General features: G+C 50.1%; 7 protein-coding genes and 3 non-coding genes across 10 annotated transcripts; 5 read left to right on the top strand and 5 right to left on the bottom strand.

Moving 5' to 3' along the window:
* Positions 1–117: 117 nt before the first annotated feature.
* On the top strand, positions 118–2,304 carry SHE4 (She4p; the record flags this gene model as incomplete). The annotated part of the gene is made up of 1 exon (XM_002553547.1): positions 118–2,304. The coding sequence occupies one exon, from the start codon at positions 118–120 to the stop codon at positions 2,302–2,304; it is 2,187 nt and encodes a 728-aa protein (XP_002553593.1).
* Positions 2,305–2,500: 196 nt separating this feature from the next.
* Positions 2,501–4,705, top strand: KLTH0E02420g (ankyrin repeat domain-containing DHHC palmitoyltransferase family protein; the record flags this gene model as incomplete). Its single annotated transcript, XM_002553546.1, has 1 exon — positions 2,501–4,705. The coding sequence occupies one exon, from the start codon at positions 2,501–2,503 to the stop codon at positions 4,703–4,705; it is 2,205 nt and encodes a 734-aa protein (XP_002553592.1).
* Positions 4,706–4,919: 214 nt separating this feature from the next.
* On the top strand, positions 4,920–6,917 carry DIN7 (exodeoxyribonuclease DIN7; the record flags this gene model as incomplete). The annotated part of the gene is made up of 1 exon (XM_002553545.1): positions 4,920–6,917. The coding sequence occupies one exon, from the start codon at positions 4,920–4,922 to the stop codon at positions 6,915–6,917; it is 1,998 nt and encodes a 665-aa protein (XP_002553591.1).
* Positions 6,918–8,544: 1,627 nt separating this feature from the next.
* Positions 8,545–10,833, top strand: HMS1 (Hms1p; the record flags this gene model as incomplete). Its single annotated transcript, XM_002553544.1, has 1 exon — positions 8,545–10,833. One exon carries the CDS (start codon positions 8,545–8,547, stop codon positions 10,831–10,833), a length of 2,289 nt encoding a protein of 762 aa, XP_002553590.1.
* Positions 10,834–11,113: 280 nt separating this feature from the next.
* Positions 11,114–11,947, bottom strand: KLTH0E02354g (uncharacterized protein; the record flags this gene model as incomplete). The annotated part of the gene is made up of 1 exon (XM_002553543.1): positions 11,114–11,947. The coding sequence occupies one exon, from the start codon at positions 11,945–11,947 to the stop codon at positions 11,114–11,116; it is 834 nt and encodes a 277-aa protein (XP_002553589.1).
* Positions 11,948–12,068: 121 nt separating this feature from the next.
* KLTH0E02332r lies at positions 12,069–12,139 on the bottom strand. The gene has a single exon. It is a non-coding gene; the product is annotated as a tRNA-Gly (tRNA).
* A 304-nt stretch (positions 12,140–12,443) lies between these two features.
* On the bottom strand, positions 12,444–14,129 carry DFG16 (Dfg16p; the record flags this gene model as incomplete). The annotated part of the gene is made up of 1 exon (XM_002553542.1): positions 12,444–14,129. One exon carries the CDS (start codon positions 14,127–14,129, stop codon positions 12,444–12,446), a length of 1,686 nt encoding a protein of 561 aa, XP_002553588.1.
* A 61-nt stretch (positions 14,130–14,190) lies between these two features.
* Positions 14,191–14,262, bottom strand: KLTH0E02288r. The gene has a single exon. It is a non-coding gene; the product is annotated as a tRNA-Ala (tRNA).
* Positions 14,263–14,572: 310 nt separating this feature from the next.
* Positions 14,573–14,645, bottom strand: KLTH0E02266r. Its single transcript has one exon. It is a non-coding gene; the product is annotated as a tRNA-Ala (tRNA).
* Positions 14,646–14,924: 279 nt separating this feature from the next.
* SWM1 (Swm1p) lies at positions 14,925–15,314 on the top strand (the record flags this gene model as incomplete). The annotated part of the gene is made up of 1 exon (XM_002553541.1): positions 14,925–15,314. One exon carries the CDS (start codon positions 14,925–14,927, stop codon positions 15,312–15,314), a length of 390 nt encoding a protein of 129 aa, XP_002553587.1.
* Position 15,315: the final 1 nt, after the last annotated feature.

Here is a 15,315-nt window from a genome sequence, read left to right as displayed (position 1 = left end):
AAAAAGGGCGGGTTTCTTTAGCTTAAGAGGTTATAATTTTGGGGAACATATTATATCTAAGTAGAGCTCTCCGAAATAATCACTGCATAACAGTGCAGAAACTGGGAAAAGCTAAAGATGGACGTACAGAAGCTTGCTAAAAGGCTAAACGAGTCCTGTAAAGTCCAGATTGATGCAGAAGACTATATTCGTGGCATCGATTTAATATTCGAAGATTCCCCTGCAGAAAAGCTAGAACAGGGACAAATTCTCGTTAGGGCTTTCCAAGACCATTCGAAGTCTCGCCAATATCTTATCGAAAAGGTACATAGCGATGTTGAGAAGTCTCTGCGAGTGTTTCAAGAATGTGACAGTGGCGCTATCTCGGTCTTGGTGGATTGCTTCGGTAATCAGACCGATTCAGACACCCTTGTGCTTGAAATCAAGCGAGGATTACAGGACAAAAGGCTTAATGTAGTGTTTTTGTTTACAGTCATGGTGCAACTGCTTAGCAAGTACCATTACAATTTTGTGTCCTTGAAGTTTGTGATTAAAGAGATCATCCTGCGGTGCTGTGAGGCGGAAATAAGACCGCTAATGCTGGTCATATTTGCTCAATTAGACAAGGGATACAAAGGCGAATTCGAGAAATACTTGCTCGATATCATAGGTTCACTTTTGATAGAGGCCGATGCGGAAGCGACCGATGGCTCGCTTTTGATTGTGGTTGAGCTTTTGACTCAGCTTTATCCTGCTTCCACCGCGCTGTGCACCAGTGTCTTTCTCGGTGAAGAATTTCAGGAAGTATCGAAGAGAAAACTGTTTAAAAGCGATGAAACCCTTGCATTTAACCTTTTAACGTTGTTGTCTGTGGCTTGCGTCGATGAAACTGTCAGATGTTATATCGCCGATAACTACATCGATGCCTTGGGCGAAGGTGTCAAAACAGAAAAGTTCAAAGCTCACTCCGCTTTGGTCTTGATTAAGACTTGGAGTTTCAGCAAATTGAAAGGCATGACGGTTGAAAGCTTAGGGCGGATTCTTATAGACGCTCTCGGGAAATCAGAACAACACAGTGAGATAGCAGTAGAAGGACTGGCTTACTTAACCCTGAAGCCTTCTGTGAAGGCTATGTTCTTACGAGATAATGATGCATTACTTGATTTAGTTTCAATGCTAAAGTCTTCGCAAAGCGCGCCTATAGTGAGCTATGGTATACTGGTCGTTGTCGGCAATTTATCAAGCAAACTGGAGGACTTAAACTCAGCGGAGCACTCAGCGCATGGCCTGAGAGCATATGCAGACATGAAGCGCCTAGACCAGGAAGAAGCAGAAGGTGCAGATGCAGCTTTAAGCAATGAGGACATAGCTACCTTCAATCGTGACATTGTTATTGAGCTGAACGTCCTGGGGATATCAAAAGCCAAGCTCAGCTCGCAAAGTAGCGGCTTCCGGCTGCAACTTGTCAGGATCATCCACAACTTGGTAAGTAGTAAGGGGTTGGTTGCAGAGAGTGTCAAGCAGGGTAGCGTCACTATCTTGCTGGACGCTCTATCATCAGCAACCACGCCTGAAAATTTCAAGAAGCTGGCCCTCCGGTCGCTTGCAAGGACCCTTGTTATGATAAACCCTGAACTGATTTTCCTTCGGTATTCTGCTTTGAATGTGCTGCCATTCCTTTTTGACTTAATTCCTGATCCAGAGGCGCCTTCCGCTGGCGTCGAGACCACCCCAAGAGATTCATATGAGGCCCTGCTTGCTCTCACAAATCTAGCAACGCTGCAAGACAAGAGTGTTTGCGAAAAGATAATATCCACTCCACCTTACTGGAGTAAGATCGAAAACCTAATGCTGGACACTGCAGTGGAAATACAAAGATCAACTCTTGAACTCCTGTGCAACCTAATGGCAGGTTCCTTACACCTTGCAGCAAAGTTCTTCAACTTCGAAAATCCTCGCAGTGTGCGCAATTTCAACATTTTGGCCAAGCTTCTGAACCTCGAAGACTTAAGGTCTCAGTTGGCAGTTTCTGCGATTTTTGCCAATGTTGCGAGTTCAGTTCCTTTCATCGCCCAGGAACTTGCAAGCAAGAAAGAACTCTTAGATAATGCTACGGAAGTCTTGCAAAAGCAATGTAACGAGACGGAGCTGAGGCATCGCCTTATAGTTTTTTTCGATGCACTAGCTAGCTCATCAGCTGAAGTCCGCCGATCTTTGTCTCATGTGTCTTCTTTGCGCAACGCTCTCCTTACTGCTCGCAAATACGAGGCGAACTATCCTTCGGATTATCTGGAGGCTCTCGATTCAATCTTAGGAGCTCATTAGAATTACTACAAGCATGACATATACACGGTCTGAATAGCCGCCGAGTTGACATACACTCGTACGTAATAACATCAACCATCTGTTTCGACGAGATTGGTTGGAGGCTTAAGACAGTTTCAACCGTCACTGAAGGGGAGAGCTAACAGGGCTTTAGAAAGGCTTCCCGGATAGCTTCGAGCATCTCTGTTTGATAATAATGGGCACTGTTGAGGAAGGGACTGAGAGTCAAACCACTAATGTGGATCCTAATTCACAAGCGTCGGTGACTTCTCTAGAGCCGATCGCACCCGCTAACAGCAACCCTGCATCTACAAGCGACATATCCCTAGGCGCCAACGAGAGCTCTACACATAATCAAAACCCGGAGTTGCAGGAATACAGAGACGCTTGTCAGTCGGGGGATCTCGCGAAGGTTAAAGAGATGGTTGAACTTGGCTTGATCGATATTACGCATGACTATCATGAGGATGAGATGGTATCAGGTCTGCATTGGGCCAGCATCAACAACCGCCTAGGGGTCGCGAAGTACTTGGTTGGAAAAGGAGCGGACGTCAACTTCAAGGGCGGGAATTTGAAAGCTACCCCGCTCCACTGGGCTGCAAGATATGGTTATGTCTACATCGTTGACTTCCTGCTTGAAAGTGGCGCCGACCCGACTCTCACAGATCACCAGGGATTTAACCTTTTGCATCTTTCAATCAATTCTTCTAACATTATGCTGGTTCTCTACGTATTGTTTTTTGTTGTTGGAGACAAAATCAGTATCGACTGTGTCGATCCCGACAATAGAACACCGATTTTGTGGGCTGCCTACCAGGGAGACTCGTTATCGGTTAAGGCTTTACTTGACTTCAAGGCTGACTTTAGGATTGCTGACAATGGCGGGTTTACACCCCTTCACTGGGCTACTGTGAAAGGTCAGCCACAAGTGCTGAAGCACCTCATTGAGAATGGAGGGGATTTTCTGCAAAATACAAATGACAATAAAAACTGTTTCGTGATATCTCAGGAAATGCGGACGGAGCACAGCCTGACGAACGCCTTGCTTGAGAGTGGCTTTAACGCGGAAGGAGTTCCTATTATTAAGTTATTCAAGAATCCTCAACATGCAAAACTACTCACTTTTGTCACCCCTTGGATCCTCGTTGGACTAATTCTTAAAATTATGGCTACGCTAAACACTTTCGTCGCCATAACATTTACGGTCCTGATAGGATGGGCTAGTACCAAGATTCTTAAAAAGTTCGTGATTCCATCATATAGCCTGCGCCAGGGCGGAAATGCATTCTTGAAAACGCCCTTTTTAGCCGGTCTCCTCTTCGGTAGTGTGATATGGGTTTTTTATGTATGGCTTACGAGGGTGCTGCCAGCAACTGTGTTTGATGAGCCATTAGCCAACGCACTGTTCTTTGTCTTTCTCACAGTCTGTTTGGGCTTATTTGGTAGCCTTGTATTGTCAGACCCGGGCAGAATAACAAAAGAGCAAGAATTGGAGCCTGTGCGGATTGCAATTAAAGAACTTCTTCGTATTGGGAAGTTTGATACTAGACATTTCTGTGTCGATACCTATAAGAGGAAGCCTTTAAGGTCAAAGTTCTCCAGGTTCAACGAAGCCTTGATTGTCCGGTTTGACCATTTCTGTCCTTGGATCTACAACGACGTGGGCCTGCTCAACCACAAACAGTTTATATACTTCCTCTTGTCGTTGGTTTCTGGCGTTTCATGTTTCTTTATCGCCTGTATTGAGTATTTTGATTTCCTCGAGGATGAATCCAAGACTGACTTCAAGTGTGGTATCTTCGATGATGAGATATGTGCCGGTTTTCATTTGGACACGTTTGCATTCTTGGTCTTGAGTTGGACGTTAATACAAGCAGTCTGGGTTTTCTTTCTCATTGCAGTTCAACTGTTTCAAACCTTCAAGGGCATAACGAACCAGGAGCTTAATAGCGCTTCGCGGAAGCGGCATGCTCGCGACTCTGGTAATGAATTTTTTACGACTACACCAACGGATCTCATGGATGCAGAAGATCTTGAGGCTTTGAACCAGCCCGCTTTGGATAGTGAGGAGGCCAGTCAGTTGAAGCCAAGAACCTGCGGTGGGGTATGCTTTGGGCTTATAGGGCTGGATCAGATTGTGCTGGTAGTGAAGGGATTTTTTGGGGGGTCGCGCAACTTGCAACTATCTCACCGGCCTTCACATTTAAGCTTTGAGACAAACTACGGCTGGAGAACGAATCTAAAAGATTTTTGGTTGCTCAGCGACACCACGGCTCCGCTGTGGCAGCGGCTTCTGTATTCTCAGAGAGGGTTCAAGGCCCTTTTGGGTGGTACAGAAGTTGACTATCAAAAGTTATATACTTTACCAAGTCCCAGATTCCTTGCTGATGAAATGGTCTGAAAGCATCCTGCCCTCCCCCCCAAGTTTATAGTGCAAGTAGCATATATCGCGTTAAAAAGAGAGGACTCAAGTCGTTCAATTTGTGCTTGTTCACGCGTAAAAAATATCAATAACGCGTAAATTGGGTAGAAGGTCATCTTAAAAACTTTGACAAACTGAAGCAGCAAGTACGCTTCTGACCCAACTGCCAGAGTCATATAGAGGCATTAGGGAAATGGGTATTCAGGGCTTGCTTCCTCAGTTGAAGCCAATTCAGCAGCCCATCACACTAATCCGCTATGATGGTCAGACACTGGCAATTGACGGTTATGCGTGGCTGCATAGAGCAGCGCACTCGTGCGCAGAGGAACTGGCTCTGGGCCGGCCTACTTCCAAGTACTTAGAGTTCTTTATCAAGCGCCTTAACATGCTGCGAAACCGTTTCAACATCAATCCCTACTTAGTGTTCGATGGCGATGCGATCATGGTAAAGAAGGACACAGAACTGAAACGGAAGCAAAAACGCGCTGAAAATAAGGAGCGAGCGCTAGCTCTCTGGAAAGCTGGTGATAAACGTCAGGCTTATGACTACTTTCAAAAGTGCGTGGACGTGACGCCAGAAATGGCTAAATGTGTGATAGAATACTGCCAGGTCCAAGACATCAAGTACATAGTAGCACCGTTTGAGGCCGATGCGCAGATGGTTTATCTGGAAAAGAAGGGCTTAGTTCATGGCATCATTTCCGAAGACTCAGACCTCTTGATTTTCGGTTGCCGGAAACTGATTACCAAATTGACCGACCATGGGGAGGGCATAGAGATTTGTCGCGACGACTTTCCCCGACTACCAAGTAAATTTCCGCTATCTCAACTTTGTCCTGAAGAAACTCGAGCAATGGTTTGTCTATCAGGGTGCGATTACACTGCAGGTATCCCGAAAATCGGTTTATTGACTGCTATGAAGCTTGTAAGAAAGCACAAAACAATGGATAACATCATTAAAAACATACAGCGTGAGGGAAAGTTCGTCGTGCCCAAAGAGTTTCTGGAGGAGTACCAGTTGGCTTCGTTTGCATTCCAATTCCAGAGAGTTTATTGTCCTGAAAACGGCATGATGACTACGCTTAGCGAAATTCCTGAGGAGCTCCGCAACTGCCAAGCTTTATTCAGCTGCATAGGAAAGGTCATATCAAAGAGTGAACATACTAAAGTGGTAATCGTAGATGATTCAGAAGTGGACCACCATCTTCATGGTCGGATAGCTGCAGGGGAGTTGTGTCCATACAACTTTCAAAAGATACTAGTTAACCGCGAGCGCAAATTGCAGTTAACGACTAAATCAGAGCCAATTATTGGCAAGCCCTTAGCAAGCCAAGCCGGCTCAATAGATACTTTTTTCAGCAAAACCGCTTCCGTTAGCGTCAGCTCAACTTCTACAGGTGTCACTACACAAATGAGATTTGCCATTAAAAAGCAGGAAGAAAAGCTGATCGAGAACGAAAGGAAAATTGCATCGGCTGTCGAGCGTCGTAAGCTCTTCAGACGTGACACGCCAGTGGTTGCAGGGGTCGGCATGAGCCGATATTTTGGCAAAAGCCAAGACCATCCCACAAATGAAGAAAAAGACGTCACGAGCACTATGGCGACGCCTACGCCTGTAGAGCCTTTAATAAGTCCGAGGCTTCCAGACTTTACAAAGGCTTCCACGAACAGCAACTTTGCTTCGTGCAGCAATGAGAGTCTTGGCTCCCAAGATGAAGCAGCCACCGATATTCCAAGCTCCCTTCTTTCTACCGAAGTCCCAAGCTCAATGGTCCCTACTCAAGTTGACATGGAGTCTTCTCCATATAGCGAGGAAGACTCGGAGGTCTTGAGTGAAATTGAAGATACCGCGGAGGCCCGCAGGGACGAGAAGGCATCTAACAAGAGGCACTGTAATTCGATAGCCGATCTTCGCGAAAGCTTCAGCTACCACAGAGCCCCTTTGCAGGACAAAAGCGTCAATGTGGCCTCCGGGAATGGGCTTCTTCGTAATTCAAAAGGTGCGAAGAGCCATGTCTCAGCAGTCAAAGCTCCAAGCCTGGGATTGAACAGTCATGTCGGGGCAGTTAAGGCGCCAAGCCTAGGGACGAAGCGACCCAGGCACTACGTTGCTTCTCCATCTTCGGCAACAGCTCCAAGACAAGCAACCCGTACGTTGAGTCTTTCTGACTTTATATACAGGGGGCAATGATAGGTTCGCCAGGACCGTTGAAGGCCTCGCAGCATGTGCTGCATTTAGCCGAGATGCATAGTCAATCACCTGTCAGGCTAAACCTCCAAAAGTTTTTATTTTTCAGCATAAATTAGAATATGTAGATCATGGCAGAAGCCTTGTATAATCACCAAACTACTAGAATTGTTACAGGCTAGATGGTCTGGAGAAGCTTCGGCATCTGTAAGAGTGCCTTCTGTTGATATGGAGATCCAATTCTACTCGGTACTGCGGCTCATTTTCCCAATGCAACTCAATCAGCGGTTATTTACTTAGGGGGGCCTGTGGTTGGTCCGCCAAAAACACACGGCCAGCAAAAGCAGTGAAATTGCCTGGTTCATACAACACAATCAGGCCACGAGGCTCGCGGAGCTGAGACGAAGGGGAAATGGGTGCTGCGTTTCGATTGCAGCTTCAACATCAAAAGAAGTTAACGATTCATGCCATGACGGCTGCGCATCCACCCAAAAACCCCTACAGCTAGGTCCCTTCCGGTCTCTTTGCGCGAGGCTTCCGTCCGGGACGCTGGAGCCAGGGCGATAGCAAGCTACGCGAATCCGATGAAACAGCCCCGCATGGACGCGCCCAAGAGCTCATTTCAAAAAAGCCAATTGCAAGAGGAAGGTCGTGTTCCTACGTCTACTTAGCGCCGCGCGCCAACACTACGTTCCAGACAAGACAACCGCCCGCTAAACCCGAGAATCGCTGGCGCGGCCAAAAAACGCCCAGCGCGCGACCTTGTCCGACCCGGGATTTGCCCTGACCTCAGTTGCAACTATTTGAGGGCCAAAAAGAACCAGCTACGAAAAACTCCACCGGACCCTGCCGACTACCGCAAACCAGCAAATGTCGAGTGATCTTCCCTCGTATCTTGCGGCTCCAACGCTCCAGGTATCAATGCAAGGGCTCTAAAACGCAGGCACCCAACGCCTACGCCGTTCCGCCATCACGAGCCGCTTGCAACTCCGATACGCCCGGATATACGAACATGGGGTGCTTGGCGCACAGCAGAGCGAAGTGGTGTCACTTCTTAGTCGTGTGTGCATTTGGTCACGTGATCTCTATGCCGCTATCCAAAATTCCACTGCGCTGAGCTGCTTACGGTGGCATGTTGCTGCCAAGCTACAATCCTGTCATTAATTTAGATGTGCCTGCCCAGCTTTCGCCCTGTGGTTTTGTTTTCGGGGTACTAATCTCCAAGCTGCCAATCGCCGGCTGAACAACCGCAGAAATCCTCCCCAAAATTATAAAAGCTCTGCGATTGTACTGACGTGTTGCTCTAGGGGCACTACGCTGCGATGGTATCATGTCTAAGGAATCACTCGTAATGGCTTGGCACTGCCTCGGGCCGTTTGGCGCGCTCTCGTTCGAGCCTGATATTTTCACGTGATTTAAAATGACATCTTACTTTTTCACTCGTTCTTCGCAGTACGAATCACACCATTTTTCAATCAGAGAAGCCAGGCTCTTTTGCAAGGGAAGGAGACTTTGCTGGCAAATCTCTCGTTCTTGACAGTCGTTCTTTGTGGAGTGGTAGGATTCGAAAATTAGAGAGAATCATCAGTTGTTATTCGTTTGAGAAAAGCTGATCGAGGATCCTAGTAAGATGACATCAATGGGCTTCAACTCAGGATTTAGCGAAGCCGAAATGTTTCTGGCAACCCTGCAATCAGAGGATAGCAGCGACGGCGACAAAAGTGACTACAACGGGTACGGGCTGCTTCAAGAGTCGCCGGACCAGTCAATGGGCAACTACGGGGCGTGGAATAACAAGCAGGAGCCAAATTTGACGCCCGAGTCATTCCACTCGGGAGTGGCGGATTTGGCGGAGCCTCGTGCGCCGACGCGGCCAGCACAGGACGTGCAAGCGGGGCCGGGCGGGGTTAGCGCGACACCGCTCCAGCAGATCAGCTCGTTCGGGAGCTCTTCGTCTTACGCCAACGGGTTCGACGTGAGCGCTGGCGTCAACGCCGGCGCGCCTGACTCTGCCGTGCGAATCAAGGAAGACGCTTCGCCGGAACTGAGCCTGGAGCCACACGAGCTGCGCGAGCTGCTCGCGGACGGCTCGCACGAGGCGCAGGCCGGGTCTGTCGGTGGTCCGGGCTGCTCGAAAGTGTTCAAGCCCAAGCGCGAGCGCACCTCTCACAACGTTATCGAGAAGAAGTACCGCACAAACATTAACGACAAAATTTTGCAACTGCGTGACATCGTGCCCACTCTGCGTGTGGCCACGAAGCGTGAGGCGGGGCTCATGATCACCGCCGAGGACCACGAGGAACTCGACGGCCTGGACCCCGCTCGCAAGCTGAACAAGGCTTCGATCCTGGTCAAGACCATCGAGTACATCCGTCACCTCGAAAACAAGTGCGAGGCCTACAAGTACGAGAATACGAAACTGAGGTCAGGCCAGGCTTTTACTACCCCTGAAAGCGACCGCCACGCTTCCGCGGGCTACAGCGAGCTTGCGCCAACCGGCATTCAGCAAGCCCCTACGCAGAGCACACCCTACGCAAACGCTTATCCAACGACATCAAAGGATATGACTAGCCAATTCTTGATGGGGGGTCTCGCACTGACGATGGGCGCGTCTTGCTTTGGCGAAGGAAACGACTACGACAACGCCAAGGGACTTATGTCCTTGCCCGTCTTCCACTACTCGCCAGCCAGCGGGTTTACGATGACAAACGCAAACGGCGTAATTAACCTACCTACAGCGTTGCTGTCGCTTTTCCGGATCTTTCTACTGTTTGCGACCGCCTTCCACCTGCTAAGTTCGTTAGCGCTTCGCTTTCGCCAAGGCAAGGACAAAACTCGGGAATTTCCTGTCGTCCAGTTTGCCGACACCGTCTGTCTTGGTACTGGCTTAGTTGACACATTGAAAAAGACCATGATTATCAACCGCTTGAAGTACCCGGTTAACTCGATTGAGAGGATCGAATCAGAAATTGCCAACTGCTTCGCACTGAAATTGTACAACCCTTCCTTCCCATTGAATGTTCTGGCTGCTAGACACATAGACTTTACATGGTCTAAGATCAAGGAGCAAGTCGAAACCGCCAACAAGAGGAGCAAAGGTGCTCTTAAAAACGGAATCGAGTGGGAGATGATCACTAACGTCTTGACAACATCTAAAGACGACACATTATCTCGCGGTCAACTGTTGGAAGCGCTAGCAAGGAAGGGAACTTTCACACTTGAGGGACTAGTGGAATTTATCAACAATTTTTTGGTCAAGACGAGAAACGAGAGCGTGGTGGTTGACCTACTTGAAGAAACATGCGCGTCGGAGCGCCCCATTAAAGAGGTAGTGGAAAACGTTTTTGAAACTGAAGTTTTTAACAATGAAAAGCTGCAGTTGTCCTCTGACAACTTCGTGATGCTTCGGTGTCTGTTTGAGAACACAGAGAGCAACATTGACTCCCTACTGAAGCTTGTAAAAGCCAACACAGGCCTCGGCTCTGAAAAGGGATTTAATCACGACCAAGTTCTGGTTCTTTATTCAAGCATAGTGCAGAACCTGATCTCTCAAAACCAGCTCAAACAGGCCTACCATTGGGTCTCGAAAATTTCTCCTGAGCTTGTGAACACTGAGGAAGTTTCAATTGTTGGAGTCGCTGCTGTTTTTCTGCTGCTACGATCTCTGAGGGAGAACGATGCTGATGAAAATGTTCAGTCTATTTATCCAAGGCTCGAATCCTTGAGCGGAAAGCTTAGAGTTTGGCTGGGAAGCGCCACGGGTGGTTGCTTGAACCTGGGATTGAGGGGCAAGCTAGTTGATTTTTGTGTGGATACTACCCTCAAATGTGGCATGACAGCTGCTAAAGAACTTGAGGAGGACACGGACGTGGAGGAGGACCTCGACGAAGTTAGCGATGACGAAGCCGGTGATTTATGAATTATCATCAGATTTCATCTAACGGAAAATCGGCCGGATCAAGATAAATACGAAAGCAGTTTTTAAATGCCATGTTTGAAGGTTTCCGGACATGTACAATAAATTATATATAAGTAAGGTTTCAAGTGTAATAATGTTAAGTGCAGTTTTTTGGTATAACCGAGTGAGCATCTCAATATGTTTTCACTTATTAAAGAAGTACATAATAATCAACCTATACATCATATCGTCATGAAATTACGCCGGGAATTGCTAAACAGCCTTAAATCTTGGTGCAAGCTCAGGGCGAGATAAGAGTAGCATCAATAACCAAAATAAGTCCATTCTGTGCCCGCTCGACTCTTTTAACTTTCTGGAATTTCTTGTCAAGAGAGGACGCAACATAGTACTTACCTCTCTTCTTTTTCAACATTATGTCCCCGGAGTTTTCGTCCCCCTCGAAGGCAAAGCTTCTGAGCACGACCGAGCCTCCCATGCATTTCTTCATGGATCTGGCTTTGTCGATGCTTGTTCCGGTCGCGATATGCGAGTTGACGAAATGCCTTATGTTTGAACTCACTAATTTGTCCACTGCCTCTTCGTCTTCGGCGCCTGATTCGATATCGCTCACGTCAGCAGGAAATTGCCATGGCTTGAGCGGCAAGGACTCGATGGCACTATCAGAAGGCGCGAAGATAATAACATCTTCCAAGGGATCCTCAATTATGCGAGACATTGTGATGTCGTCCCTCAGATAACTACCGAAAATGCTTATTTCGTTCATGGAAGGGATACGGGAGTCGAGGCAGATAGGGTCGGAAGGCTCGCCTTGGTCTGCGTTCCCCTCTTGCCCGTGGTTAATAAAAAACTCCTGCCTGTCTGTCTCCCTCTCGCTCCTCTTGTCCAACTTTCCTTCGAACAAATCCTCTAGGTCTAAAGGTAGCCTTTTGGGATCTCTGCGCAGGAGAGAGCCATCGCGCGCGTGCAGGGATGGGAGTTGGCGCTTCAGCTTCCCGGTTTGCTTGTCGAGGACGATGTCCAAGTTAGCGACGTTCTTGCCGTCAACCATGCAAGCCAGAAGAAAAGGGATCGTGCACAAAACGCCAACACTGAAAGGCTTATTTAGAATCTTCATAATCGACCAAATTGCTGTGAGCGTAGTCGGCTAATCAATGTGATGAAGGAAGATGTTTTCAATCTTCAAGAGAAGACCCCTTGTATATTTCCAGAAAATATTTTCCGGATGCAAAAACAAATGCGCAAGCCCGGAATCGAACCGGGGGCCCATCGATGGCAACGATGGATTTTACCACTAAACCACTTGCGCTTCTTGTTATAGTTAGGAGATTTTGGGATTGAGATATAGCTTGTAAGGCTTTGGCATACGAGGAAGAAGCTTGGTGGTCGCGCAAGAGGTCTGGGGATAGGCACGTCTCGCCCTGCTTCTATTAAACTATGAGATATTATCCTTCTGTTGTACCGAGCAGCAGCTCTCTTGTTTCCTTTAAAATTATCTGTTTTCTATCCCAACTGTGATTTTAAATACCTTGTAGTGTAACCTGCAAAGACTCAATAATTACTAGCTTGTCCCATTCTATAAACATGCCTATTTCCTATTTTATTTCTTGTAATTACCCGTCGTGATCGTAAATGTAGTTCCTGGTAAGCAGTGTTTCCGCGGATTCGTTGTCACCACCCTGAGCCCAGTCCTGGTCAGCGCTAGCGCGCCTTTCACCAATCGAATGCCGCATGCTCTGAATTTCGAAAGTTGAGCCCTCGTGACGGCTCCTGCTTGCGTTTTCGCCCCTTCTTCGTTTCGCTGCTAGTTTGGATCTCAACACTTTCGCAGGCCGCAGCACAGGGTCCAGCCCGAAGCGGCGGTGCACCGAATTTTGCACGGTGGCTGCGTCAGGTGCAAGCCCCAGGTCGTCGCTCACCACAAGACCATCTCCGTGGTCGTAGTCTACCTTCGGGTCGACGAAGAACTTGTCCCTGTTGTTGATTTTACGTCCAAGGACTGTTTCCTTGCTCAGCGTCCTTTCGCGCCGCTCCAGAACGCCGATCAGCCCCCAGGTGTTGACGGTTACGAGGACGTTCAGAAAAGATATGAGACTCTGCATCCAGGTGAACACATGACGGGGCATTGTCATGATAAGAATGGTGCACATGTACAACGAAGCCATCACCACAGCGTTGTAAAACAGTAGAAGCACTGTTTCGTGATAGTCGTTCCAAATAAAGACGAAAAGGGCGCGCCAGGAGCGCGCTCTCTGCTGCTTCTGGGGCTCCAGCGTGAAACCGAAATCGTGCCAAACATAGTAGGCGACCGACAGGGAGAAAAGGGTGTATATGGTGAAATCCACGGACCGCAGCACGACGTCGACGGTGCCGACGTAGCGCCTCGCGCCCCACAACTTGACGGCCTTGAGCACGGCCTGCGCGCAGGTGAGCGCCACGCCCACAGCTATGATGCGCTTGTTCCTGTTGTTGAACAGACGCGGTACCCAGCTGCTGTTGGTCTTGCGGTAGTTGTGGAACATGTAGTAGACGATATCGAGCCAGTTGAGGTTGCTGATGACCGTGGCGAAGAACAGCATCACGCTGTAGAGCGTGGAGGTCATGACATTGTCGTAGAGCGCGCCGGCGTTTTGGTAGTTGCCCATGTACTGCTCCTCGAACACAGTGTCCATGGAGCGGTCCAGAATCACCGTGTGCCAGATGGCCTGGTACACGACGCCCAGGTACACCATTTTCTTGCGGTGGTTGTGGTTGTTTGCGGGCAGAAGCAGCAGGACCAGCAGCAGCATCCAGGAGCCCGCGCACACGATGCACAGAATGAACGACGCCATGAGACACCCGGCGGAAAACCCGTCCTTCTCGATCTGCACGCCGAACGTCGGCAGCGTGTGGTTCCTCAGCACGTCCACTAGGGCCTTGTACTCAAGCGTGGAGTTGTCCGCGCACCAGACGAAGAATGAGGGCGAGCTGCTGGACCGGTTGCACATCTGGCCCGTGCTGGCGTTGCGCAACAGGAGGTTCCCGCTGTTGAGCATGCGCACGCTGCAGTTGGCCCACCGGTCGGAGCCCATCTCGATCCGCAGCAGGTTCAGCAGCGTTTCCAGCCCATCTTGGTAGCCTTCCGTGTTGTCTTCAGCATACCGTAGCATGGCCCGAGAGAGCCGGCTGTGTGGCGGTGGTGGTGGAGAGAGAGGTGTTCTTGGCGTGCAACAGCGCGGATGGGCGCGTGAAAGATGTGTCAGGAGCTGCAGCGAGCCGCAGCGAGCCCACGCGATACGCACGTGACGCGAAGAGAGCATATCACACGCGACGAGGGAGACAGGTGTCTGGGTGTCAAAGGGCGGGCGGTGCAAAAAATAATGGACAAGATGGGACTCGAACCCATGACCTCTCCCTTGCGAAGGGAGCGCGCTACCACTGCGCCACATGCCCGTGTTGTTGGAGAGTTGAGATCTGGGCGTTACATAACGCTGACGAGCATGTTGGATACGTGGGGCCTAAACCCTCGTGAAAGGCCGAGTGAACAGCTGGCGCAGTCACCGAGTGCTGCCTCGCCCGGTGTTGCTCGGTGGCTCAGATCTTGTAGTCTTGAATTCTCGCGACCTCGTGACGCTCGCAGGTCAAAAAGCATCACAAGTTTTCGCCGCTGCACTTCCATACAGACGCACTCTCACGCCGGCTTTGTGTCCTCGAGCACGCTCCGCACGCCCCCACGTGACCCCCGTCCTCCCGCCAAAAAAACTGGACAAGACCGGACTCGAACCGATGACCTCTTCCTTGCGAAGGAAGCGCGCTACCATCTGCGCCACGTGCCCCAACGAGCGGCTATGCCGCATCTCCCACGCACGCCGCAGGCTCGAACGGGAGACCTCTCAGAAAGCCAACCATCAGGCCACACGGACGCTGCTGGAGGAACTCCCGCCGCAACTCCTATACAAGCCAGAGAGCCACGTCCCCGTCACATGACCACCCCATCCCGGGTAACCCGGCCTTCCGCTCCCAAGCCTCGCCGCGCCCGTATTCTCGCCCAGCGCGCACAAATACCGTCTCTCGTGCCCCACCGCACAAACACCGCCGCGCGCGCTCCACCATCCATGTACCGCGACTCCCACTTCCAGAGCCACCACATGCTGCGCTCGCACCACGTGCTCTATCTCGACTGGAACAACGACGTCTTCACCGCGCCTGACCAGCCGGTCTCCAACGCCCCGCGTGCGGGCTCCTCCGCCCTGCCCATCAACCCCTTCTGGGACTACTTCCACGACGACGACGACTGGGACCGCTTCCACCCGCTGCAGGTCGACTGCTCCGGTCAGCTGACCGCCATGCCGCCGCTGGTCCCCACGCCTACCGCCCTGGGCTCGCTCTTCGCACCGCGCCGCGCCGAGCTCGGCGCCTGGCGCGACACCGGCGACCTCACGTCAGCTGACCTTGCCGACCGCGACCCCGACGCTCAAGCCCAGGGCCAGGGCCCCGACGCGTGAC

Source organism: Lachancea thermotolerans (genome assembly GCF_000142805.1).
Source record: "Lachancea thermotolerans CBS 6340 chromosome E complete sequence".
Lineage (NCBI taxonomy): Eukaryota > Fungi > Ascomycota > Saccharomycetes > Saccharomycetales > Saccharomycetaceae > Lachancea > Lachancea thermotolerans.
Note: the sequence above shows the minus strand (reverse complement) of the source record. Positions and strands in the feature narration are given on the sequence as shown.